The sequence below is a fragment of the Curcuma longa genome, chromosome 1 (genome assembly GCF_044706935.1).
Source record: "Curcuma longa cultivar G26 ecotype Majalengka, Jawa Barat chromosome 1, ITB_CL_G26_1.1, whole genome shotgun sequence".
Lineage (NCBI taxonomy): Eukaryota > Viridiplantae > Streptophyta > Magnoliopsida > Zingiberales > Zingiberaceae > Curcuma > Curcuma longa.
Window position 1 is genome coordinate 6,150,596 of NC_133861.1, and position 27,092 is coordinate 6,177,687.

At 36.6% G+C, this 27,092-nt stretch overlaps 2 protein-coding genes and 2 pseudogenes across 2 annotated transcripts; 1 reads left to right on the plus strand and 3 right to left on the minus strand.

The window, feature by feature from the left end:
• Positions 1-1,256: 1,256 nt before the first annotated feature.
• LOC141841300 (putative E3 ubiquitin-protein ligase RHB1A) lies at positions 1,257-7,520 on the minus strand. The gene is made up of 5 exons (XM_074729450.1): positions 7,419-7,520; positions 5,979-6,138; positions 2,744-3,122; positions 1,959-2,068; positions 1,257-1,718 (listed from the first exon to the last, which is right to left on the minus strand). Exons 2-5 carry the CDS (start codon positions 6,042-6,044, stop codon positions 1,668-1,670), a joined length of 606 nt encoding a protein of 201 aa, XP_074585551.1. The 5' UTR covers positions 6,045-6,138; positions 7,419-7,520; the 3' UTR covers positions 1,257-1,667.
• A 1,487-nt stretch (positions 7,521-9,007) lies between these two features.
• LOC141841311 (uncharacterized) lies at positions 9,008-13,360 on the minus strand (annotated as a pseudogene).
• A 4,899-nt stretch (positions 13,361-18,259) lies between these two features.
• On the plus strand, positions 18,260-20,349 carry LOC141833610 (putative xyloglucan endotransglucosylase/hydrolase protein 32). The gene is made up of 4 exons (XM_074721097.1): positions 18,260-18,697; positions 18,765-18,865; positions 18,972-19,189; positions 19,647-20,349. Exons 1-4 carry the CDS (start codon positions 18,478-18,480, stop codon positions 20,008-20,010), a joined length of 903 nt encoding a protein of 300 aa, XP_074577198.1. The 5' UTR covers positions 18,260-18,477; the 3' UTR covers positions 20,011-20,349.
• Positions 20,350-21,106: 757 nt separating this feature from the next.
• LOC141847639 (serine carboxypeptidase-like 51) lies at positions 21,107-25,688 on the minus strand (annotated as a pseudogene).
• Between the last annotated feature and the right edge of the window lie 1,404 nt (positions 25,689-27,092).

Sequence of the window (27,092 nt, forward strand, 5' to 3'; positions counted from 1 at the left end):
GACAATCTGAATGTCCTACCGCGACATCATACCCCGCGACACCATCCTTTGATTTAGAAGTTCTTATTTTAAAAGAGAACTCAGGTACATTTTATGCATATTATTTTTTCCATTAACTTCAATTAGCTTTTATAGTTACGGTAAAAAATTATTTCGATTTCTAATTTCTTTTGTGTTATTGGTGATATGATAAATATTATTGGATTATCTTACAAATATTCTGAATGTTGTGGTAAATATTGTTAGATCTTCTCATTTTTTATTTCTTTTGGGTGTGATTCAATGGTAAAGAAAGTACTTTCTATTGTAAGAATTCATGCAACGGCAATTAGAAGTCATGATGATTTTGAACATTTTTTAACACACAATCAAAATGTCGAGTCAATGATAACCATTGACTAAATGATTTTTTTTTCTCTTAAACTCAATTCTTCCTATACACTACGTGATTTTTGCGGACATCAAAACTACAGTCAACGTTATACTCGAGAAAGTTTCCTAATATAAGAAGTCAAAGCTCAAACTTTTTTTTTACTTAATTAGAAAGTTGTCTCCCTTTTCTTCAACAGCAATAACTGCTAATGAAATCCTCCAGAAGGTCAAAACCTCATCTTCCTTTGACTTTAAACAAGTAGAATATATACTATTTTGACCGTACTTCTTGTATAATATTTATTTTAAAACAATTCTATTGTTTTACAATAATTAAAGAGTTGAATGATTCAATTTTCTCCATTAATCCCTAACCTCTGATTAATCAGTCAGGTCCAAGCTGGTTGAGTATTTTGACTTTATCACTGCCATGGAATTTTTGAAAAACTTTAGTATTTTTTTTAATTTCTTTTTTATGGTCTTGAATTCTAGAGAATTATTTACACTTGATGCATATTTCTCTTGCAGTGACCCATGACGGTTCGTGTTGTGCTTGACTAAACACATGACCCTGCCTAATCAACCCATTTTGCGAAGTTGAAGCTTTGACCATCACCTATCATCTAGACAAAGCACCTTTCGACTAAAACAAAACAAAACTCTTATCGCACAATGAAATCTACATATTTCTACAATAATATGATATTATGTACTCTGAACCTAAATACGTATTATTTTACTTTTGGACTCTAACTAAAGTTAAAAAGAACTAGTTCCAATGTAGACTCATGATTGATTATGAATTGGTTGGGAATTAACAGAAAAAAGCATAAAAAGAACTCATGATTGATTATGGATTGTTAATTTAGTAAGGGCAAGAAAGATGACAATGAACAACATAAGATATTCACAAGGAAAATTTATACACACAAGAAAAAAAGTTGAAGTTGCCAAAAGGCGAAAAAAAATACGGAAAGAATTGCAGGATGCAGACATAGTACGTACCTGCTGTAGTATCGACAGAATTTACAGCTTCTCATAGCAAAACAGGAGGGGGGACAGAAAGGATTTACATTAAATAGCTTGAATCAGATATCATGACCTTTTGCTGTTTTTTCTTTTTGTTCCGTCTATTTCAGTTAAGCTAGCGACTTCAGATGAATATGACACGAAACATGAAGGATTTCACCCGAAAACTTCAAATTGTTTCCCAACAATATGAGCTTCCATAGCATCATAGATAGTAGAGTACGGTTACTTCATCTGTATGAGACTTCACACAATTGTATTGGGCATTAAAAACTCTCATCAGAAGCCACCATATTGTACATGTCAATCATCATTATCTGCAAAAAAAAAAGGAAAATTTATGTTCACACCATGCACACATGCATAATAAGCGAAATAAGGAAAACAAATGGAAAAACATTTGGGATCCCTAGCTTGATCTGCTTTACTTGTGAAATGAAAAGTGAGCGATATTTTATGACAATAAGTAGATATCAAACTGGAAATCATGTTGTGACAATAAAAAACAAAAAAAAAAAAACAAAATCTACTAGACATCGTCTCACTCATCTGCATACCTGATCACAGATGGCACAGGTATCACTTCTCTCCATCCATTCCAGAATGCAAGACATATGGAAATGGTGTTCACATTTTGTCATAATACGAGGATTCTCTGCATCATAATCTAAAAAGGAAGAGACAGTGAAGAAGCTAATCAGATTACAGAAATCAAGCAAGTAGAACATATAATTTCACATACTTCTCTTGGCACCTGCACTATACATTTAGAAACAATAATTCCACAAGAAATGTTTCAAGTTTAATGCTTAAATAGGGTTCCCTCATCTAAGATAAACTAGCACATAAGAATCCAAATCAGTGCAATATGAAAACTCACTATTCTCATAATCGGAGTACTGTTTCAAGACAAACTTTATCTTTAATAAATGTAATACAATGATATAGGACAAAAGAAAGGACAACTATCATGGATCAGCATAAAAGTCCGTAGTTTTACTTAGACATGGTGTTAATATCTTCATGAAATAATCTAATATAGTCCATGGCATCGAACTGCATAATGTCCTTATATTTTACCACATCAGATAGCGAATCTCAAATTCTCAATTAGAAAGCAGAGTAAATAAGCGTTGGGATAAAGCTTATAATCAACTAATTTGAAACATATAATCAGGAGCAGTAGAGTGATAGCAAAAATTAGCAAAAACAAGATGCAGCTAAAAGTCTAAAACAGATTAAATAAAACTTGTCAGACTTGAAACTAACTATAATTGAGTCTTATTCAGTTAATAAGAGAAACTGCCATATACTGGAAAAATTAAAGTACCAAAAAAACTACCTTCAAGACAAATAGGGCAAACATCCTCCTCATCTGGAATTGTGGTGGGATTACTGATCTTATTTTTAGGAGAATTTTGCTCACTGTCAGTTTTCTTCTTGCAGTCTGATGTTTCAAAATAATCATCATTCTGTCCTGTTGTCTGGGAATTCACTACAGGTGTTTGATCAGTTTTGTTGCCGCAAATCTCAACATCTCCAGGCAATGTTGATTGGCTCTCCAAACTCACTTTATAGGGCAAAGGTGCAGGAGGTGCTTGGTATGTGTCAGGCGTTGATGTATCCAGATTAGTGTCAACAAGTAATCCTGAAGAGATTGCAGGCAACGTATCATGGTTGGTAGATGACAGTGGTTCGTGCTCTTCCAAGTCTCGAGGACACTACAATTTGTGCTAAGAAAATTTAATAAATCATTTTACTATAATTAACTCTTCAGATACCAGATATTTCATAGCAGTAACAATTATGAAGCCTATTATCACCGTAGAAATACACAGGCAACAACATAAAATAGAACTCAAATCAACAAAAAGGATAGGATTGAACTACCAAGTTGATCCGAGCAGGATTACTCAAAGGTTCACAATAAATCTAATCAGCTTGTTTACTTGCTTTATTGCCAAAAAGATAAATCATTTACTCGATGAAACTTTTGAAGTTCAACATAGAGTTGCAGTATACTGATAACTAATGTTTTCACGCTTGGTTTGCAAAAGGCTGCTAATTTTCATTTAGGAGAGTTAAAGAAATTACCATTGCATCCTTATGTCAGTAGTAGGCAAAACAAAGTACAGAAATACATGATGGATACACAATCATGAAGATGTTTCATATGGCAACAGGCAATGTGATTACCACCGGCTTGCCTTCATATTACTTTCTACTTTTCTCTTCAAAATATTTCCCTCACCTCCATTTTCACTCTATCAATTTTTTTTTCATATGTAGCCATGTTACATGATAAGATAATGACCTATACTTGAGAAAGAGGAACAATAAAAGCATATAGAGTTGAACATGTTTCCAAGATTATCTACTCAGATCAATATAAACTTTTCCATGGTTCTCATTAGGAGAGAATTGCTTTCCTTTATAAAACTATCAGGAAACTTTAGTTTAGAACTTACGACACAATAATCTCAGGTCAAAGATGCTTTTGTGTTGGATTAGTCATTTAATTTGAAAGAAAAAAATAGTTAGAGAATTTAAGTTGGTTGTGAATATACATGCTAAGACGTTTCTTTGGTTCTTAATAAGAAATTCAAGATTATGAAAGAACTGGTCATCATCTCTAGTGATGCAATGAACAAAAAAATGATCCAATTGAAGTTATTCTAACTATAAAAGATGAATAGGTTCTCAATACACAAGATAAAATAAAATGAAAAAAAAGTCATCAAAGCTTAACTGAGCTTGAAGGAAGAAAATATCTATGGAAACTGGAATAATTCCTTACCAGATTCATGGAACAATAGTTTGCTCAGAAAACCCATTTTTGTTAGGCCTAACAAAGTGATGAACCTCCAAATTAAACTATATGATGATAGGACAATTCAATCTTATGCAGAAAAATGGCAAATGCATTTGTAAGCATCCTTAGTTTAAGTTGTTGGGTCATCTCACTAGAATACTTTTCTAAACATGTGCTAGCTTTAAGCACGCTGTAGGCTACCAGCCAAACAATCTCCCAAATGGTCATCCTATTTACTACTCCAGCGATGACACCCCCTATGATTTTGAAGCTCTTATTGCACAATATCTTGTAGTGTTAGTTTCCTTTTAAAAAATGAGTGTTATTTCCATCAAAGATAAACTGAGCTTCAGGGAAGATAATATCTCTGGAAACTGGAATAACTTTTTACCAGATTCATGGAACAATAATTCTACTCAGAAAACCAATTTTTCTTTGGCCTAACAAAAAGATTAAACTATCTGACGATAGGACAGTTCAATCTAGTGCATAAATGAAAAATGCAACTGTGTTTATCTTTAGTTTGAGTTGTTGGGTCATTTCTGGGAAACTAATATGCAAACAATTGAGTAGGTCACTTGGAGAAGTAGCTGATTTTCCTAGAGAAGAGCTACCTTATGCAGATGCTGTAGGCAACCAACCACACATCCAAACTCCCAGAGGGTCTTTATATGTACAGATTCTGTGATTTGAAATCTCATAGTATTAGTTTTGCCCTATGAGATTTTGAAGTTCTTCTCATTCAATAATACCTTGTAGTAGTAGTTTCCTTTAAATAAAATGAGCCCGTATTTTCATCAAAGATCACTGAGCATGGAGGAAGAAAATACTTCTTAAAACTGGATAACTACTTACTCAATTCTGGAACAATAGTTTACTCAGAAAACCCAATTTTGTTACGCCTAACAAAGACATGAACCTCAAAATTAACCTATATGATGATAGGACAGTTCGATGTAATGTAGACAAATGAACTTGTATGAATCTTTATTCTGAAAAGTGCAGCCTTCAGTAGGATCACTTGGAGAAGTAGAGACTTTTCTAGACAAGTGCAAGCTTTAAGGGGACACCGACCAAAAGCCAAACATCCAAATTCCCAGATGGTCATCCTATTTACAACTCCTGAGATGTGCCTTGTAGTCTAGAAATGAGCACAAAGAAATATCAGCCTAGTCAACGTCAGTGATTTTTGGTGTTTTTCCATGCTACGATGCATTACTCAAATTTTCATTTGTATAAGTTTGATAGCAAAGACTGTATCTGACTGACTGCCCATGCCCAGAAAAAGGTCAATGTCAATTATTTTCATGTTTTTCCATAGATGGATTTCTCTAATTTTTACTTGTATATGTTGATAGCACAGAGTGTATCTGAGTGACTGGCCAGAAAAATGCAGTTATGACATAGTTCAATGATCTCCTTTTGCACAATCTAAGATTCTGGTTGGACAATAAAAATGCCTATCATTTATCAGTGAATGAAACTTGGAAAGTTTTGCAGCAATCGGTTGAGTTTGTGAAGCTTGAAATGAAGTAATTTTTGGTTAAGGCTTATTCCTTTAAAATAAAAAATAAAAAGTCCATGCAAACTTAATCGATGAAACCTTGTAGGAATGAACCCAACATAACAAAATGTGTGAAACACCAATCACTAAATACAGATGTATACAGAAATTATTATGCAAACAGCATGTAAGGGACAACTCAATTTGCATACTAGAATAAATATGACAAGCACAATAAGCCAAAAGAAAAGATCTACTCACATAGTAGTAATCTGGTGGTCGGTCCGATTCAATTCCTCTTGAAGAACAGCAACAACAACCACCCATTAACAATTTATCTGTTGGAGTTTATCTAAGTCAAAAGTACAGTCCAACTTAAATTTGCATTAGATCTACACATAATTGTCTTTGGGTTTTCAATCTGAAATAAGAAACATAAAGTCATGTTAGATTTTCTGATGTAGCTCACCATTTGATAATCTGTACTCCTTAAAAGTAAAACTTGACATCAATCATACATACATAAGGATGCTAAATCATAAAAAATAATCAATAAATATCAGTCCAAGTACATAAGTAGACAAAAATATAGATAGCCTTCCCTTGAATGAGGCTCTTCAACTGATTCCCGTAAAAAAAGACTCAAAAAACCAGTGTTGATGGGTCTTTCATCCTCAAGTAAAAGTTCCTGACAAGTTAGTGTGTTTAAAAATATGGCGATAGCTCAACTGTCAAGAAAAGAGAAAACCAGGATTGCATTGTCATCCAGTGTCTCAAAATGAAATTACCAAGTCTACAAACATTGTAAGACCTGATTAGCAACTGCCAATCATCAAACAATTTCAAAATGAATGTTGCTCCAACTAGAAAACTAAGGATTATAACCAACACTCCTCAAAGGATCCCAACATTGTCCTAGGTTAATTGTACGAAAGCAAGAACATATCCATTTGTCCGCCATATCAGTGTCCAAAGTTAGTGCTGTTTGTATATTTCTTTACTTGCACTTGATTCTTCAAGCAAAAGGTTCAGGGAGTGGTTTTATTTTTGATATAAACAAATATCCAATATGTGCAATAGCACAGCAACTGGACTTAAGGCTCTAGACGTGTTACATACTAAAGCTCAATCTTCCGAACAAAACGATACAAGATAAATGGTTGTATATCTCATTGCTTGTTGTTCTACAATCCAAAGCTTCCATCCATCTAATAACTTGAATATCAAATGTTTTCTGTTTTATTTACAACCCTACTGTCGAATAACCAAATTATTATGGGTGTATAATAACCTCCAATTTTAAGGCATTAGTTTCATCATATTCGGAAGCGGACACATCCATGCGGGTTACTACTTGCCCATAATAAGGCGAACGATGTCAACAACGCTGAGGCTCTCAATCGTTAACTAACTCATCTAGATTGAAAATAGACCCAACAATTAAACAGATAGGGCAAATCAAACGCCACGAGCACTCCGTAAAATTTCACGAAGAAAGACATGCAGAGAGATTTAAGTTAAACACCAAATCGACGAAAGGCCACGAAAATCCCTAGAGACTCCAATAGCACGGATCCGACCGCCACAAAAGTTCCTCCATTCGAATCAATCACGAATACCGAACCCAGAGAGCGATGAACACCGCTGCAGCTAAGAAGGAACCGGAAGCAGCTACAATACAAGGGGAATTTGGGGGCTTACTGAGGTGTTCGTGGAATCCGAAATCCCATCGGCGAAGAAATCTTTCTCGGGCAGCGAAGCGAGAGCGGGATGTCGTCGGCCTTTTCCTTTCCTCGCCTTCGTTCCGAATGGAAAAAAGAAATAGCGGAGGTAAGTCGCTTTATTAGTATTATTTTCTGTTTTGATATGCGGCTCGCCGTATAGATCCACAATTATGCGTAGACGTCTACGTAATGAACGACAAAACTAGAGACTGCGAGATGCCACGTCAACAATTACTTGTCGTACTCATAATCAGTCTACCCTATTCTTGTACAGTGAGAACCACTGACAGGGATCGTTATTTCAAGTCTTCAACCTAATCACGAGACTGGTTAAAGTTTGAGTACGAACGTTACGACAGTTAACACTGTTAAAAAACGACTTAAGTCACGACACACTGGGACCCAACTCGGCTCCATGGCATCTAGTCGTGACGTCATGCGGAAAGCAGCTTAATGATTGAAGCTAATTAAGTGATAAACATAAATTAGCTTTAATTAACTTTAGCATTTAGCGTGAGATTATTAAATAAAAATTTATGTCTTGACCTTAATTAACAAACGTATATTGGCAGATTAGGGTGTCGTAAGGTTGTAGATAACCATTCAAATCACCTTTTATCTTTGTCGTAAAGTAATTTTAGGATCGTCGATTGAATAAATTTAATATTCAATTTAATTAAAAATTCGTTCAATACCTAACTCATTAAATTAACAAATAAACTTAAACATTTATATTTAACTTGTTAACAAAAGTGTGAATTGAAAACTTGATAACATCTAAACAAATCAAATTTAAATCAAACTCAAACTCAATAATTATTTCAACAACTTAATTTATTTTAAATTTAATTTGAATTGAGAGCTTGATAATATTTAAATGAACTAAACCCAAACTCATAAAAAAATCAAAACAAACTTGAACAATCATTTTAACAGTTTAATTCATTTTAGACATATCTTGACTCAACTCGATTAACTCGATTACTTTATCAAATAACTCGATTGATTTATTTACAACTCTAACTTTAGGTCCTTTTTCTGACATGATCAAGTAGTTGTAATAATTATCCCTGGTGTTTAATTAATCACACAAATCATGCTGTCACTTTAAAGAAAATACAGAATATTCTGTGATGGCTAAAAGTATCAGAGTTTCATCTACAAGAAAATCTCATGTCAATGAAAAAAAAAATGAAGTGCATGAAAATCTTTCAAGAAGAATTGTTTGATTAAGATGACAAGGTTTAATGTTGTGAAATATTCTAATACCTTGTTTCCTTAATTTATAATTTGATTAGAAATTTAGTGCAAATAACATACATATAAATAGCAAGAGAGTGAAGGTAGACCTAGTTTTGTTAGCATTGTATCATCCTACAAACAAGCATGAGAATGAAAGCCATTCCTAAGAGGAAAGCTTGAATGATCCACCAAATGCAATCACACAAGTTAAAACTAATCATGTTCTTTCTCAAGATAGCATTTGAGTTTTGCAATAAAAGCCAACAAGATGCTATGGAAACAATTTGGAACAAGGTCTTAGTGAGCCAATTCTTCAAAACATGGATAAAAGAAGACCAATTTAAAAGGAGTTATTTATAACAAACAAATAATATACAAGTTCAACAATCTTTTGCTAGTAAAAACTGTCATTAGATCAGAGTTCAATAACGTCGAAGTTACCTACATAAAAATCTCCAGTTGTCAAGTCTAATGAGCTTCCGAGCTGACAATAGTATTCATTTGTTCAAATTCCGCTGGGAATCATCACCTAGTATTCGTAAAGCCCTTCTTCATGCCAGATATCAACTAAAAAATCTACCATTTCCTGTGTTTGCTCAAAAATATTTCAAGATGAATATGAGTAATCTAAGACTTTTAAACGCTATCGAATGGGCAAATAATGTAAAAGTTACTTGACACACCCATAATGGAATGGCCTGCGGGAAAGGTTGGGTCGTCGATAGCAAATCATCATATGTTGACAGCCAGCTGAAAAAGATGAGCAAGTTGAGAATTTGACAAGAACAATCAAAATTTCAATGCCATTGTATTCTGTTGTGGAAGTTTACATGCTGAGAGCTAGATTACTGTATTCCATAATTGTTGTTCCTTATTTTCTATGCCCAAGTTTTATCTTCTTCTCTAAGAATTAAGGTTTCATAAGTTTGAGCATGAATTGAACTTACAAACATCAAGCCTGCACCTAAAAAATCTGAGTACTGAAATGAAAAAATGAAAAATATGGTATCACGACCAAACAAATACCAAAAATTCAACAACACTGCTATATGAAAATAGGAACAGAGTCCAACCATTCACACAGAAATAGAATCAGATTATGTTGATGTAATGAAAAATATGAAGGATCAAGTGCAATTACCTTATTGATGGTTCACTCCGTCTTCTCCACCTTTTTGAACTGTCTCGTAACCATTCTCGTCTCGTCTCATTCCAAGCTATAGCACCTAGAAAAGATGAGATTCATTATTAAGATGGGCATGTCTCAATTTTTCTTTATCTACACTGACAAATAAATCATTCTATGAGAATAGTTGTTGAACACTAAAATATAGCAAATTGGTACTACACTAATGTCATATGTCGAAACCATAAGATTTAAAAAGACATGTCTTTGTAAGTGATAGGATAGTAGGCAGAACATATTCCTTCCTTGGCAAAATATTAATGGCAATCAAATCTCCACATTGTTGACTATGAAAAATCCTTTCCAGAATCAAACATATTTTCCATGCAACAGGCATAAATGTGGATAGGCAAGAAAGCTCGCATTATTTTCTTTGTATGAATCTCTAGTTGTACTATTCTCCTGGAAGTAGCTTAGATGCGGCATTTAAATTCCATATATTCCATGATATTTACTTAAATAACCTTCATTATATCATAATAGAAACATTTCAAAAAAAAAAAACATATGGTATTTCTTTTACTTTCAATTATCTCGTGTAAGATCAATCAACGATGCATATCACCTCTGCTGCAAACTATAGAGATGTGGCTGTGAATAGTGCTTTCCTAATAATAATCGAAAGTAATGGAAAAGAAACATCAAATATTTCCACATGAAATAAGACAGTTGCTATAGTTAATAAATGTAAAATGGCCAAGTGAAGGAACCTGGCCAGGGGCTCTTCCCTAGGATCAAGCGATTCAGATTTAAAAATCTTAGAGAAAGCATATATATCATAGCAAGTAGCATCCCAATCATCCCACGTCAATGAAACAAGCAACTTCACCAAGAATAGGACCTCCACTACAAGAGTTTTTGCGACCTCAACTATGACAAGCAATGTGTCCTTTGATTCAAACAGGCCTGACCATGTATTAATAACCAATTACATTGCTTTCTAAAGTATCACAAAAAGAAATTATGTTTAACCTATAGTTTTGAACTAATAGTACTAATCCTTCCCACCTATTTGAAGCAACAACCTTAATAATCATGATTGTCTTATCAAGGTTAATTTGGTCTTCACTGAAATCTCTGAAAAAATCAATCGAAAGAGCCAAAATAATCTGATGACTGATTGCAAATTTTATTAGCAAAGCAAACTAAGACCCCATTTACTTGTCTTGATAGGAAAGAAAGGAATCAAAGAGAAAGAAAAGAGTGGATCCATTGAAGGGAGAGACAGGAAATATACTACGCGAGAAGTATTTGAAAGTCAACTTATAAAAAACAGAAAGGACAAGAAAAAGGTAACTACGATTAGGTATTACATCCCTCTTAGGTAATTTACTTCTAACAGTTGCATTCTTTAGATTCACCCATTGGTGTGCCATAGAATAGCACCTATGATACACCGTACAAGATAGATATGTGAACAGTGAAAAATATCCCATATCATTATCATCACAAATAACTCAATGACTAAAGTAAACATCTGTAGGAGTGAAATTGTCAAACTAAAACTAAGACAGAAGTATTATCAAATAATAATGACAACATAGTATATTCTGCATATAGTTTGGTTTTAAAGGTTACAATTTACAGTAGATTTAGGAACCATAGATTTGTATGTAATATCAGAGTAAGTGACGCAAAAGAAGCTTTTAAAGAAAAAAGAGAGCTATAAGTATAGGTCCAAATGACAATTCTATTGAAGTTTGAAAGAGTTACAAAAATCAAGGTATAACTTGGTAGGTTCTTCTTTATATAGTTAATAAATGGCATTGGAGCTCTCTTTTCTTTTCACTGAATTGTTTCTATTTCTAAAAAAATTGCAGATGAAATGTGTTAGTATTCGTATTTGTATGAGGGAAAAAGGAATGTTTAGTAACTATCAACATGATAAAAGATATGTATCATGATATTGTTACTAGTGCTAAAGCAACTACAAGTGTGACATATGATTTTATACAATTAGAGAATTACATCAAGGGTGAGTTCTAAGACTATCTTTTTTACATTAGTAACTAACCAATCATATTCAAAATAAACCTTAATGTATTTTATTTGCAAATACATGGATGTGTGAAATTGCAAAAAGGATAAAATAAAAAAATACTGATATTCAAGAGAAATTAGGTGTCGCTCAAATAGATGATAAAATGAGAGAAAATAGGTTACGGTACACATATGTTCAAAGATGACCAATAAATTTTATTATTAAAAGAATTGATTCTATTAAAGTAGAACAAGTAAAATATTTGAGAAGAGCAAAAGAAAAATTAATTAATGTAATAAAAAATACCATGATTTTAAATATTACAAGTAATATACCTTACATAGAGCTCAATGAATGGAGAAGATTAAGTAGTCAACCGTAAATAATTGGAATAAAGGCAGCTTCATGATCATGATATGTTATTGTCATATGCCTCTTTGGCTAAAAGGGAGCTTTATAAGACTACGGTAAGATACACTATATTTTAATAGATCAAAGTTGGACTATTAGGAAGAAACACATACAAATAGTTATGCTAGAAGAAATAAGAATGCTAAAATGGAGGGGTAGCATGACTAGAAAGAATGAAAAATAGACAATCGTAATATCCAAGAACAATTAGGTGTAGCTCTTATGACAAAACAAGAAAAAAACAGTTGCAATTGTATTAACATATTGAGGGTGACAAATGTTAAATTGATTAGAAAGGCAGGAATATGGGATAGACGTAGATCATAACATATTCAAAAGTGACACATACTGAATTGAAGAAAGCAAGGAATAAAGGATAGTGGTGGATAAAAAAAATTAATTGATGTAATAAAACTGCTTTGATTAATTTGAATATGCTAATAATATAGTCTTACAGAGTTCAACAGAAGAATGCCAATCACAAATAATTGAGCCAAACAAATTTGATGACGAGAAGGATGAATGTATTATTGCATATAATGTTAAATCTTTGCTAATAGGGAAACAAACATTTCACCATGAAAATTTGAATAGTAATCAATAAGCATGGTTATTCCAAACAGATCTTATACAGACCTTGATTGACAAAGGAATGGTTGTTTGTATTGATCACTGCAGCCTTGATGTCCTTGCAAGCGGATATGGGAGTTGAAGGGTGGTGGGTATCAAGCAAGCTGATGTTGTTGACATTATTTTCCATTTCTCTGGAACTTGATGACCACTGGCTTTTCCAACCTATTAAAGATTGATCTCTTTTTAAGGGTGACTTCAATGTTCTTTCTGAACTTGATCTGGTTTCAGCAAGGTGTCCCAAACAACAACTGCTCTGGACAAACTTAAAAAAAAATAAATTGTGCCCATGGAAAACATGATTGTGTAACCAAGAAGTATAAATCCGCATTGAGACAATTACAAATTTTAATATTATATTGAAAGGAAAAATGTATTTTGATAATTAAAAAATTGAGAAAGAGAAATGCCTACCCCATGAAAGCTAAAAGTAGGTGCTTGTGAAGGAGCACGCATCCAACAAAACCATGCCTACCCCAAAACTTCTGAAGCATAAAGTCACAGGCGTTTTACACAAACACAGAATGAATAACTACTGACAGTAGCCAAAAAGGAACATAATTCATGAACAGAAAAAACGTAGGTGTGTTTCCTGTGAGGGAAAAAATAAAAAGAAATAAGGTAACCTAATGATTTTTCCGGCAACACTTTTCCTCCATTTCTCTTCACAAAAATGAGGGAGGAAATGAAACGAAAGGAAAAAAATATTTTTCCAATTTTCTTCTATATTATTTCTATCTAATTCGAACCAAAAAATTTTCCACATGCAATGGAGCACAAATCTAAACTTAAAAAACAACAAAATTATTTTTCTTTTTAAATATGTTTTATTAATATTTTAAATAAATATAGTTTAAAATTTTAAAATTTCATCCCTTTTCCTTTTCTCTAAGAAAAGAATTGGATAGTAAATATTGCTCCTCAACCCTAATAGGAAACAGAGCCTCAGCTTCTCCATTAGCTATATAAGCAAGCGTTTATCAAGTAGAAAGTAGTTGATGAAACATTTAAGAAGTCAGATTTTCTGCCGAAAGGCAGAATCAAAAAACAAATGTGGCAGAAATCACAATTCAGAAGACAATGGATAGGTCAGATTTGGATTCTAACTAATGTGGAGAAAGAAGAAAAGTCTATGTCAATATAATATGCTTCTAAAACCAAGTGGATAATTAATTGAAGCAAAACAAGTTCATATTTTGAGTGAGAAAAAGCAAAGGATCTCTTCGATTCTCCCCTGCTTGTCGAGTCAAGCAAAGCGAAACCCCATCCAACCAGTAACAAACGGCAGGAAGCGCCCACCTCCTAACCAAATTAACCACCGCCAAAGGATCACAAAACAAAACATAGAGAACCCCACCCGAGATCCCCAACCCCAACGAAACCTAGAATTCGATCAGGATTAAGGAGCAAAGACCAAAATTTCCTATCTCAGTCGCAGCAAAGCAACCGAACAAGAGGCAAAGAAAGCTGCCTGAAGAGAAGGATCGCTTACCTTGGCCGAATCGATCAAATTCACCGCCGAATCGGATAGGGGAGCAGCGATGGGGTTGCTTGCGTTCCCGTCGCGCTTCCTAAAAGCCGCGGCTTTGAGAAATAGAAGCCGGCAAGCGCCGCCGCTTCGTTGGGGCCACATTGCCAACGACAAATCTAGACCGTCCATATCTTGTCAGTAAACGCTTTCCAGATTTGCCAATCATTAATTCGAAGTTAAATTACTAAAAACAAGATAAACGTTAATCTATCATAAATTTTTAAATTTTTAATTAAATTTATCATAAATTTTATAAAATAAAAATTGGCTGTGTCGGTGCTCATATATTTCCTATCACAATAATATAATTCAAGAATTTTAATAATTTATTATTTATCCATATGGACAATGGTAATTCTTAATACTCATTAGTTGTTTATGTAAATTGCAAAATAACATGCAGACTTGCATAGAAAAAACTATTTCAAAGCAAATGATTCTACTTACAAACACATCCAAGAACATTGGATCTATCATATCAACAAAAGATAAAATTATCATCCCAACGATTTTATATGGTCAGTTCCATGATTATATGTGAGGAGATAAATTGGGAAGTTACAGTTAACCACGACGGAGAAAGTCATTTGTCTCGACTTCATTAAGATTCAACTCTTATCTACTTCAGTAACTATGCTCCGTTATAACCAACTCAATTATGTCTCAGGGACTAGATCTACCATACTCAATCGAACTAACATTAACATTCAAATTAATTAAAATCGACAATTAGTAACTAAAATATTAATATAAAATTAAATCAACACTCATTTACATTACCATATAACACTTACAATGTGCTACAAGTATAAAATATCAAAATGGGCCTCATATTGAAGCCCATGCTCTCGCCCCTTGCTTTAAATGGACCATTTTTCTAAAGCCCATTAATGTTGTATCAATCAACGTTGATATATAAGGCAATAAGGTTGTCGATTAAATTATATATTATTCAATTTTATTTGATAATATAATTGAGTCAGTTTAAAATGAATTAAATAGTTAAAATGATTATTTAAATTTGATTTAAGTTTAATTTCAATTTAATTTATTTATACATTATTGAACTTTTAATTTTTATATTTTAAAATTTATTTTGTTGATTAATGAATTTGATTTTGAGAACATATTCCTTTATTTTTTAAAAATGTTATTAATGAATAAAATTCATAAATTCTATTTGTGAATATTATTCACAATTCATAATTTTTATTTATGGGCATGGTATATATTAAATAAATTTTTATTAAATTTATTTATAAATATTTAATTCATTTATAGTATCTAAAATTTATTCGATAAACCACTAAAAAAATCGACAAAATAGTGGATGAGTAAGTAAATGAAGTGATTTGTCAATTTTTTTAGTTGTCATTAGTTATTCAATTTATATGGACTAATTTTGAGATTATCAATTTGATCCTAAAGAAGTTTCTCATCATCATCGGCTAAGATATCACTCATTTAGCCTAATATTTTTCACTCATTTAGCCTAATATTTTTAGATCAATCATCAGTTAAAGAAAATTTATCTATTAATTTGTTAAAATTAAGATTTTTCTGTAAAAGGTGGAATCCGCCACCTTAGTAGTCCCATACAATCATCGATCTCACGATCATTTGTGAAGAGGTAAATTGAGAAACTGTAATTGGTCACTATGCAAGATGATATTATCTGGTTTCATCAGAATTCGAATTCTTATCCTCTTCTATAATTTTATTGAATCGTAATCAACTCAGTTATGTCTGAAATTAAAATTAAGATTCGATCTATAAGAAAGTGAGAAGACGTCCTTCCTGCAACAACATTATTTGCCACTTTTCTGACGTAATAAAAAGTGTCGGCGGATGTAGTTCATTAATTTGAAGCGTATTTAAAATGATGGCTTAATGCGATTGGTCCTGTCTTTGTAAAGAGGCCACGTCATAATATTAGTGTTTTCGTCTGTAGGCTGAACGCGCTGAGACAGGGAACAGATTTGTGACCATTGACTGGAGCTAGGCTCCACACGCTTTTGCCAATCAAATCGAGTTAACTTGTACGGCCAAGAAAAGCCACGAGACGAAATAAAAGCATTTTTACTGATCCGGGAAAAACTGTCATTTTCAAAGAATATATATATATATATATATATATATACAGGAATGATATCCTGCGCTGTTCACCGGCGTCCGGCCATCTCCGGCCACCGGACCGGCGCCGATGGATGCGCAACTCACCGGCGCCGGGTCCGGTGGTCGGATTCCGGCCAAATTCGGCCGGAATCCGGCCGAATTTCGGCCGGAATCGGCCAACAGCTACTGTTGGCCGATTCCGGCCGAAATTCGGCCGGATTCCGGCCGAATCACGGCCGGAGACCGGCCGCGGTCGACGCGCCGGCGCCGGGCGCGTCGACCGCGGCCGGTCTCCGGCCGTGATTCGGCCGGAATCCGGCCGATTTCCGGCGGAATCGGCCAAAAGTCGGTCTGTCGCGTTTCTGGCTGGATTCCGGCCGGATTCCGGCCACAATCCGGCCAGAATCCGGCCCCGACCGGAGCGCCGGCGAGCTGGCTTTCCAACGTGTCCGGTCCGGCGGGCGTCGGTGACCGGACGGCGGCGCGACGGCGGTGGAAGCGGCGATGGGTCGGGGCGGTGCGCAGGTGTCGCGCAGTGGGCGGTGCGCAGGAGATCAGTTCTCTATATATATATATATATATATATAAATACTATGCTACGTGACAGGAAAATACGTGACTCGTGCGCGATATCGCGTCGTTGTCGCCGTCGTCGCCGCGCCGTCCGACCACTGCAGACCATCGGCTCGGGCGTGATCGACGTGCTACTCGCCGGTGCACCAGCCGACGTCTGATTCCAGCCGGATAGTGATTGGATTCCGGTTGGATAGTAATCGGAATCCGACGAATTCGATCGAAAACTGCCGAATCCGACGCGCGGCCACTAGCGGCCAAATCGAGGTCGATTTCCGACTAAATCGCAGCCGAAGACCGGCCGAGGAAGGACCGCCGTCTCAGGCCACGATTTGGTTAGAAATCGATCGTGATTTGGCCGCCAGTGGCCGCGTGTCGGATTCGACGATTTTCGACCGGAATTCGTTGGATTCTGGCCACTATCGGTCGAAATCCGACGCCGGCTGACGCGCCGACGAGCGGCGCGGCGACAATATATATATATATATATATATAATATTTAAATATGGTTTTAAATTTACTAATCAAAATTAATAGTTATCTTATTCATCTATTGTGTTAAAAATTAAATATCTAAATTATAAATAAATAAATAAATAAAAAGACGTCCCAACATTGGAGGACGCGAAATAAAGAAGCTACAAAACAAGCAACTGCCTAAAGCAGCCGCAGCTCTCCTTCACGGGCTCACATACAAACTACAACCTTCCATTTCCCTTCCCTTCCCTTCAATTCCCTTCCACCCAACGGCTCTCTCTCACTCTCTCTCTGTCTCTACTTCCATCCATCATAACTCATCTCCTCTGTTTCCATCTCTCTCCTTCTTCCTCACCTTGCCTTCTCGCTGAATGCACGGCTTTTGATGATCCTCTCCAACGGCTACTTACTTTCGCCTGGGCTATAGCTGTTGGGCATGTGGCGACGGCCAGCCAGCCAGCCAGCCACATGCTCGACGGGATCTGGTAGAACGCTTAGGTTTCTATAAAACGGAATGTGGAATGGCAGCAGCGACTTGGCTTCGTCAACGGCTGCTGGTGGCTTTGTTGAATGGCCTCTGCTTGCTCTCTCTAGATCTGAATGAGATCTAAGTTGGCGCAAAAGAGCTGCTGGGTCAACCGAGTAGCGGCCCAATCATTGGACTTGGATTCCTTTTCTTCTTTCTTTCTTTCTTTCTCTCCTTGTTCCTTGGCGCCGTTAAACATGATGGTGGTGAGAGAGGTTTAATTAGACCTCCGTTTCTACCTAGCCCATTAACTCCATTGTCCATTGCCATCATTATTGATACGGCTCCTGAGCTTAGACCTTGCTATTTATTGCGACTGCATCGTGTTGTGCCGCTGCCTTCTTCAGTTAGCGTTGCCCTCTTCATGGATCTCCGTCGCCCATGGCTTCTTCTTCTTCTTCTTGTTTTTCTTTTTTTAGTGCTGCATTGCTGCAGGGCTCAGCCTTCCCCTGGTTACTTCCCCAGCTACCGGTACCGGCCGCTCAGGGGCTTCAGTCGCGGCTTCAGCAATCTCTGGGGCCCCGAGCACCAGATCGTCACCGGCGACCAGCGCTCCGTCACGATTTGGCTCGACAGCCATTCGGGTTGGTGCTTCCTTCCCGTGCTCGGATCGTGTCTGATGCGTTGACGTCTCATGCTCTGTTTTCGCAGGGAGCGGCTTCAAATCCACCAAGCCATTTCGGAATGGGTATTTTAGCGCGTCGATTAAGCTCCAACCTGGGTACACCGCCGGCGTGAACACTGCCTTTTACGTGAGGATCTTTGCTTCTCTTTTGCTAAAAAAAAGTTTGCTCTTTTTTTTTTCTTTTAGTCTGCTCTGTTTCAGCTTTAAAAAGAAGCGATTTTTGAGGCTTTCAGCTCTCGAACAACCAAGTGCATCCTGGATTCCATGACGAGGTGGACATCGAGTTCCTGGGGACGACGCCCGGAAAGCCGTACACGCTGCAGACAAACGTGTACGTGAGAGGCAGCGGCGATCGCCGGATCATCGGCAGGGAGATGAAGTTCCACCTCTGGTTCGATCCCACTGCAGGCTTCCACAACTACGCCATCCTCTGGAATCCAACTGAGATCATGTAAGAGACCTCGAATCCTCCTCCATTTCCCGTTCCTTTCATTCAATTGAACAATGTTGGTTCACCAAACATCGCCCCTTTAGATCTGAATCAAAATGAAAAAAAACGTTGAATAGTCCATCTCGCCTGTGTGTTCATAGTTGCACTGTAGCAACACGATATTTATGGCCATTAAATGAACAATAATCTGAGCTTGAGGAGTTAATGGAGGATTGTTGGGTCCCCAGGCTCTGTTGTGGCAAAAAGGAGCCACCTTTATCGGGTGTGCTGCTGCTGCATGTATCAGATCTTACTCCCATTTGAGAAATTATAAATTTGTCGTAGATCTGATACGATATTGATTGCAGAATACGTAGAATCTTTTCATTCAATTCATGTGTCTCTATTGATGATCGATCAGCCATTCTGATTCCATTCCTACTCTGTTTTTGTTTGCTTGGACAAATCATGGCGACAGATTCTTCGTCGACGACGTTCCCATACGCCGGTACCCGCGGAAGAACGCCGGGACGTACCCCCTGAGGCCGATGTGGCTGTACGGGTCGATTTGGGATGCGTCCTCGTGGGCGACGGAGGACGGCAAGTACAAGGCCGACTACCGGTACCAGCCGTTCGTGGCGCGGTTCACCAGGTTCACAGTCCACGGTTGCTCCGCCTTTGCGCCGCCGCGCTGCCACCCGGTGCCGCCGTCGGGGTACGGCGCCGGGCTCAGCCGGCAGCAGAGCGCGGCCATGCAATGGGCTCAGAGGTACTACATGGTCTACAACTACTGCAGCGATCCAAAGAGGGATCATTCCCTGACCCCTGAGTGCTGGTCCTGAAAACGAATCATGCAACTCTTATCCTTATCATAAATATTATTATCATCAGCTTCAAGTTGTAAGCTTGTAATTGATTTATGATGATCGATGAGGGGATAAATAAACAAAAGGAGAGAAATCAAAAGGCTGAAGAGGAAGCAAGAGATAAGGCGATGATGCAGGGTGCAGATCGAGTATGATGTCGGCTTTTTGTCTCTTTCCCTTGTCATTTCTGAGTTTATGGAAGCGAAAATGGTGCAAGACTTGACTGTTGACTTGGAATTGCAGTGGTGTTTTGGGCAAAAGCTTTACGTGAATCTTTTGTGTTTTTGTCGATCGATCAGTAGGGAGAAACATGATTGCATGACCATGAACAGGGCCGAATCGATCTTGCAAGCCCATTAATGGCCTAATAAATGCTATCCAATTCACTGTGTTGTGTGATTGTGTCGGCTTCTGCGATTTTAGGCCTCTCTTTGGCACTTGTGACCGGGCTGCGAGTCGGCGCTGGCGGAGATGTATCGGAAGGTTGATTGGAACAGGACTTTGGTAAGAGGCACGGTACAAAGACTCTTCCTTTAGTTCGCCTCTTAAAAAAAAATATGAAATCTCGTGGTTTCTTTAAGAAATCGCATGCTAGCTCGTTGCTCCTCTTCTTTATGCCGGCGGCAAATGCCTCGCCGTTGCTGTTCGATCCCATCGTTGTAAGTGTCTCCTTCTTCCTATGTGCCAAAGCCCCTTTTGCTTTCGATCTTCTCGCGGTTTTGCAAAGTGGACTATTTGCTAGATGTCGGTTTTGCATCATGTTTGCTTCTTCTTGCACAGAATACTTTGTTGTTTGTGGTTGATGTTGTTGTTTGTTGTTGTCACTGAACCAGGGTCTAAACATGTTCCTTCTCTTTTATAAACCTAGTTGGTGAAGAACAATCAAACACAGTATTACCAGAAATGATGCAATTCAGTACAGTACTCCAAGATTATGCAAGGACAAGTTGATCAACATAAACAAACCACTGTTTGATTTAAACAATTCTTCATCATACTCCTTTTCACCCAAACATAGAAATGAAGAATAAACATTGCATTTCCACTCTCTGTTCCTGTTCTTATATTCCAGGAGAGATATCAACAATGCTAAGAAGACACAGCAGGGGAATTTGTAATGTCGGCAATCATCTTTAGTGCGATGCAAGGCTGGTCTACTGGAACCTGCATAGAGAAGATAAAATACATTAAAATCTTGGATTAATTAGTTTCAGAGAGAATTTGAAACTTTTTGGTTAGTTTGTCCTTGGACCACCCATTTTGAAAAGCTTGATTTTGTGATAAACCTTCTTGATATATCTTGGTTAGCAAATTATCAATAGTAAAGAGGATCAGAGATGGTAATGAGATAAATAAGTGCTTTCTTCTCCATGAATTTAGCTGTGTATTTAGTTTGTAGGAATGTCTAAAGGGAGGCATTTGTAGAAACTAAACTTATGTTTAGTTTTTGATCTTTGACCAGAATCATACTAAACTAAACAGTACCCTATCCAAGGTTTAAGATGTATTCTAATGAATTATGTTGATTGATTAAATAATAACAATTATTGATATATTTTTGATGTTGGATAGAGACAAGGTTGGAATCCACAGACCCTACCCTTATTTACTCAAATATCAAAAGTTTATTTTGTTAAAAGATAAACATTTTAGGATTGATTGGTCTCTTCTCTTGAATCAGCATTTTCAATTGACAATCCTCATATTGCCATAAACACCCCAACTTTTCCCCAATAGTTTTTCTATAATCAAGGATCATCTTCTCCTTCTCTAACCTTGGTGACTCTCCACCTAGTTTCAGCAATCCTTGCCAATCGCTAAAAGATTCTTAATCTTTATAGTCTTAACCAGTCTATGCTAGCCTTTTAATTTTATCAAATCTATCATCATTTATCTAACTTATTACAATCTATCCTACCATTGTCATTTTCCATTTCCATCTGTTTGCCATTTAGAGTCTGTCAGATTTCTCTCTATCAAGGCTGATTTTTCTTTGCCCTATGGAGAAAACTCATATATCTGGTGAATATAAATAAGATTCTTTTTTGAAAAAAAAGATAACTTTTAGCCAATTTAACTGTAAAATACCAGCAAGAAAGAATACTTACAAAATGTCCTGCTCCAAGAATCCAGTAGAAATGCAAGTTCTTATAAGATTTTAGGAAGCCCTTGGTGACTCCTGCTTCCTCACTAGAACAATATAAAGGCGTTCGATCTTTGTTGCTGAAACTCTTTAATCCTTCCCATCTAGAAACAAAAAGCTAGGGAATTCTCATTCACCAAAGAGAAACATTTCCAAGTTGACAAAATAATAAATGAAACAATAAACTGAAATTCAAAAGTTTTATGTTTCTCACTTCAGCTTCTGAATCCATGCTTCAGTGCCCTTGGTTGCACAAATTACATCAACCTATGCACAGAAACAAAACGCATTACTTTTTTTTCCTGGGAAAAAATGCTACACACACATAAGTGTTATAAGTGTAGTTTCTATCTTCACATCACATTCTATTGTAGGTATATTTAAAGTTATATCAGCTTGCAGTTTTGCCCCTGTAAAATTTGTAGAGATGTTTCCATTCAGAAACTTTTATTGTGTTAACATTTTCCATTCTTGAAATCTGAGGGAAAAATATGACGAAGGCTACATAATGCAAATTTGTGAGTGCAATATAGCAATATATCAAAGATTGATGAGCAAATTATAAAGTGAAACTACAATTAGAGGGAGGACAATTGCCCTTGTTTAAAAATGGCAGCACTTTCCAGGAACCACAGCCTAAACTAAGCATCTAAGCCAAAAATTATTGTTCCTTAGAATTACCTCAACACACTTTGACATTGTAAAAAGCAATTTTAATAGGCATAATCTCAGATTCCAGGACAGGTCATGTTTTGCCTCCAATATGAGATGTCACTAGGCTATTGCTCATGTTCTTACCTAAAAACTATTAACTAGTTTACATAAACAAAGTTCAGTTTGCGGGTCCGCTGCATTATTATTCACCACTACTGTCGGTCCACAACTTAGCCACCCTTTCTCCTCATCAAGGTCAATCTGACATCTCCTATAGTAGGATAAGAGTTTATTTAGTGTTTTTTTTTGTTTCAAAATAACTAGGAATTCCAACCCCCATTAAGTTTCATAATTCATTGATGAACTTAAAGATAGCCAGATTTTTCGCAACTTTCTTCAACCATATATGGACTGCATACATTAGCAAGTAGATATTGTTGTGCCGGCAAATATATTTTGTGTTCTTCACTTCTTTTGCATTACTTGTTGTTGTTCACGAATTAAATTAATTTGTTGTTTTAGATTTAATGTACTATGTCGAGACATCTACTTAACAAAGACGAAAACCAATCCAGTTTGTCAAGGTAAAAGTAGATCTCACTCCAACATTTTACTATTCTATTTATTACAAAAACTTTGTAACTTATTGTGTATCGAATGAGTTGTTTTGTACTTGGCATCTCTGAAGCAGCTTGTTTATGTTTTTTTTTTCTTTCTTTACTTGAATAAAGAGCTTATTTACCAGCTTATGAACTGCTTAAATAGATGAACAATCCAATCTACTCAAAAGGGCGTACAGAAACATGTGGGAAATCTAGAATGAGTGGTTGAAATGGCTTTGAATCCTTCTTAGATGGTGAGAAATTAATTTCATACCTGTCCATTATAGACGGTGACATTGACTTCCAGGTAAAGGAGCTCATCAACCTGTAAGAATACATCATTGAAAAGGAACATGATTAGAACCTGCAACTTTATCTATAGAACTTAATTTTATTAGAATAAGCTAATTTTTATTGAACTCTGTTGTTGGTGGTCTACCTCGTTGATTCTTGCCTTCATGAAGTCATTGGAAAGATAATTACGGACAAGGTAAGACTGCTCTCCCCAGCTGCAAAATGCAAATACAACAGCTCACACCCAATCTTCTCCAAGCTAGATACTATGAACTAGTTGTTTCTTCTTTGATTGAAGAGGAAGTAAAATATATACCTCACATTTCTTGGAATTATCTTGAGCTTGTTCCTGATCGGACCGTTCATGAGGCTCGAAATGTCACCATGTGCAGAAGCCTAAGCCTTAGAGCTCAGGTATGTTGTATACGTCTTCATTATACGTCTTCATTACTAGCTTCCTTCCCACTTTTGTAGTTGTTGCCACTATCACAGGATCGTTTGCAGAGTCCAACAAGAAATTGTGAAAATCCTACAATTGTGCAGCCTCAGGTTGAGCCATAAAAAAAGCATTTAACTGTCCCTTTTTTTGTTTATGGACTTGCAATTACATACAACATCATTGCTTTTAGAACTAATGAAGTCTTCAAGCCTCCTCCATGTGTATACTGCATCATTGTATTGCCCATTTGCTATCTGCTGCTTAATTTCTTCAGCCATGCTGAAATTAACAACGTGATCGACCATGCTTAATAGTTTGGTAGAAGTAAATTAATGATTGCACATAATTGAGAAAAGCACATCACTTGTTTGATTCCTTTGCAGATTTTTCATCCAGCCTTGAGACATCTTGCAGCACAGGACCCCAGGATAACTGCGGTACAGTAGTTTAGTTTGCATCAAGTGTTTTGTCTAATTCAGTGGAATTCGTAGTTGCTTACCACAAAATCTTCTGGTGAAATCCAGCTATTTCCCAAAGCAACACCTATCAACGAGTACCAACTTCAACTTGTTTCTTTAGCTGCCAAGATGAGGAATCGAGGGATAGAGGAAACAAAAGGTACCTCCAAACTCAAGCTTCAATTCTCCTGCTTTAATGGCTTTATAGATAGCTAAACCAACAGTGGCAGCATACTTCCCTCCATAAGACTCTGCCACAACGAAGAGCAGGCTCTTCTGCCATGTTTCATTGACATTGTAGAGCTTCTTGAGAAGCGTTGTCAAATCCGTGGCCACCTCCACGTCGCTCTTCACAAGAAGGCTCTCGTCCTCTACGTAGCTGAACCCTGTGCCCATGGGATTGTCCTAAAATTCCAAATTTGTTTTCACTTATCAAATGATCAAACTCCAATTATGATTAAAGAAATCTGCAGGGAATCAAAAAGTTGGAAGCTTTTGTGCAATTTTGAGAGTCAAATGCATCACCACAAAAAGGAGGTCAGCTTTTTGCAGCCATGTCGATTTCCGAGGCTTGAGATTCATGTCCAGCGGCCCGATTTCTAGGAAGTTCCCTATGGCGACGCCCGAGGCACACTGGAACGGAAAAATTGAACCTTTGATAAGAGTCGGAGATCTCGAAGTCGTCGATCCTGCGAAGAAATTAAGCATGAACTTACAGGTCCGCCCTGGAGCCAGAGCACGGTCGGCCATGGCGTCGAGCCGGCGTCAGTCCTCTGAGCACTCCGGTAGAGCCACCAGAACATGTGCGCCCCTGCATCAAACAAAACAGCGGCAATTGAGGTGCTCCTCGACAGGGTTGAGAAGGAAGAAGAGCGACGAAGGGAGATTGAATACTTGGCCGGACTTGGACGTATCCCCACTCCTCAGACCCATCGGCGGTCCCGGAAGCGGCGAGGACGGTGAAGTGGAAAGCGGAGCAAAGAAGGAGGAATTGAATGGGAAGGAGAGGAGAGGATCTAGCCATGGAAGAGGAGATGGTTACAGTGGCTCCATCAACGTGAGTATTTAAGGAGTGAGCACTGCTGCTAAAGCTTTCAAATCCAGGAAACAAAATAAGATTAGTTAATTTTTTTTCCCGCCCTCACCTGTTAATCTTTGTATCGATGATAGATCATGTTCTTCGCTGATTCAATAAATTTTGAATTAATTTATTTTTCCTTTGATATTACAAGGTTTCAATGGTACGCATATACTGAAAGCGGTTGCACTGCATCACAGCTCAACTTAGAATGCCCATGCTTGTTCTCATTTGTTAACATGTGATGCACGTTGTGTTGCCGGTGGAAAATGTTAATAAATAAATAAATAAATAAATTGAATTAATATTTTGTAACTGTCATGCAGTTGGGGTTGGGTGTTTAATTAAAACGCATTAAACGCCGCCAGTCCACCACCCAACGTACGTCTGTGTCAATCCGAGGAATTCTGTATATAAATTTTAAATTTTAAATTCACTTTAGACGCGTTGTAATAATTACTTGATAATTTTTACATATTATAATAATTATTAGATAATTTCTACACGTTGTAGTAGTTACTCGTTAGCTTCTACGATATGTAAACCCTAAATCCTAAATAAATTCACTTTAAATATGTTGTAGCAGCTACTGTATAATTTCTACACATTGTAACACCTACTGGTAGCTACTATAATAACACTGGATCAAAGAGTATTTTCGAGATAACATCATTAAAGGGGCATCCATTTGACTTTAATTAGAAATGGAATGCTTATTTGATGATTTTATAAATGATGGATGCCCATTTAATTTCTGTCTAATTAGTAGACAATATCCTAAATTGCTCCAATTCCATAAACAAGCCTTATATTATGCTTCATGAATTATTTAAAATTCAACTTACGCCAACTAATTCTTAGGATGATCAATTTAATCTCATAGAAGTTTTCTATCGATTACCAATATAAATCGAAAAATACTCACAAAAGCTCATTCAAATAATTTATTTTTTTTGATCCGCTACTCATTAGAGGAAAATCACTCCTACAGTGTGTCAAAGTTGAGTCTTGAACTCGAAATTTTTAAAATTCGTCGGAGGATCTTAATCGTTGCACCATTACCCCGGGACTGTAATTGCCTTTATACTTATACATATTTTCTGTAAATTTATCTAATAATCTAAACTTTTGCAGTGATTGGTGGCTTCATCAATTTGTAGATTCAAAGGAAAGTTCCCGCGAGATGTCCAACAACATTGTCAAAGGCTTTGGTGGCAATTTGTAGGGATTTTTCTATTTTTGGTAAATTTATGTAGATTTTCTGACAATCGACTTTGTTATCGTAGTTAGATTGCATGATAGATACTCAACCAGCTGAGAATCTAAATCTTAGAGGGTAGTTAGTTTATAATGATTTTGTTTGTTGAAATTGTGAAGCCAAATGTTTTCG

Excerpts from the sequence above, each read along its gene's own strand:
- LOC141841300 (XM_074729450.1), bottom strand. The coding sequence starts at position 6,044 with ATGGGTGGTTGTTGTTGCTGTTCTTCAAGAGGAATTGAATCGGACCGA. Across the intron at positions 2,069-2,743 it reads TTGCCCTATTTGTCTTGAAG|ATTATGATGCAGAGAATCCT; the intron begins GTAGTTTTTTTG and ends CTTCCTTTTTAG. Across the intron at positions 1,719-1,958 it reads CCTGTGCCATCTGTGATCAG|ATAATGATGATTGACATGTA; the intron begins GTATGCAGATGA and ends TTTTTTTTGCAG.
- LOC141833610 (XM_074721097.1), top strand. The coding sequence starts at position 18,478 with ATGGATCTCCGTCGCCCATGGCTTCTTCTTCTTCTTCTTGTTTTTCTT. Across the intron at positions 18,866-18,971 it reads GCGTGAACACTGCCTTTTAC|CTCTCGAACAACCAAGTGCA; the intron begins GTGAGGATCTTT and ends TGAGGCTTTCAG. Across the intron at positions 19,190-19,646 it reads TGGAATCCAACTGAGATCAT|ATTCTTCGTCGACGACGTTC; the intron begins GTAAGAGACCTC and ends TCATGGCGACAG.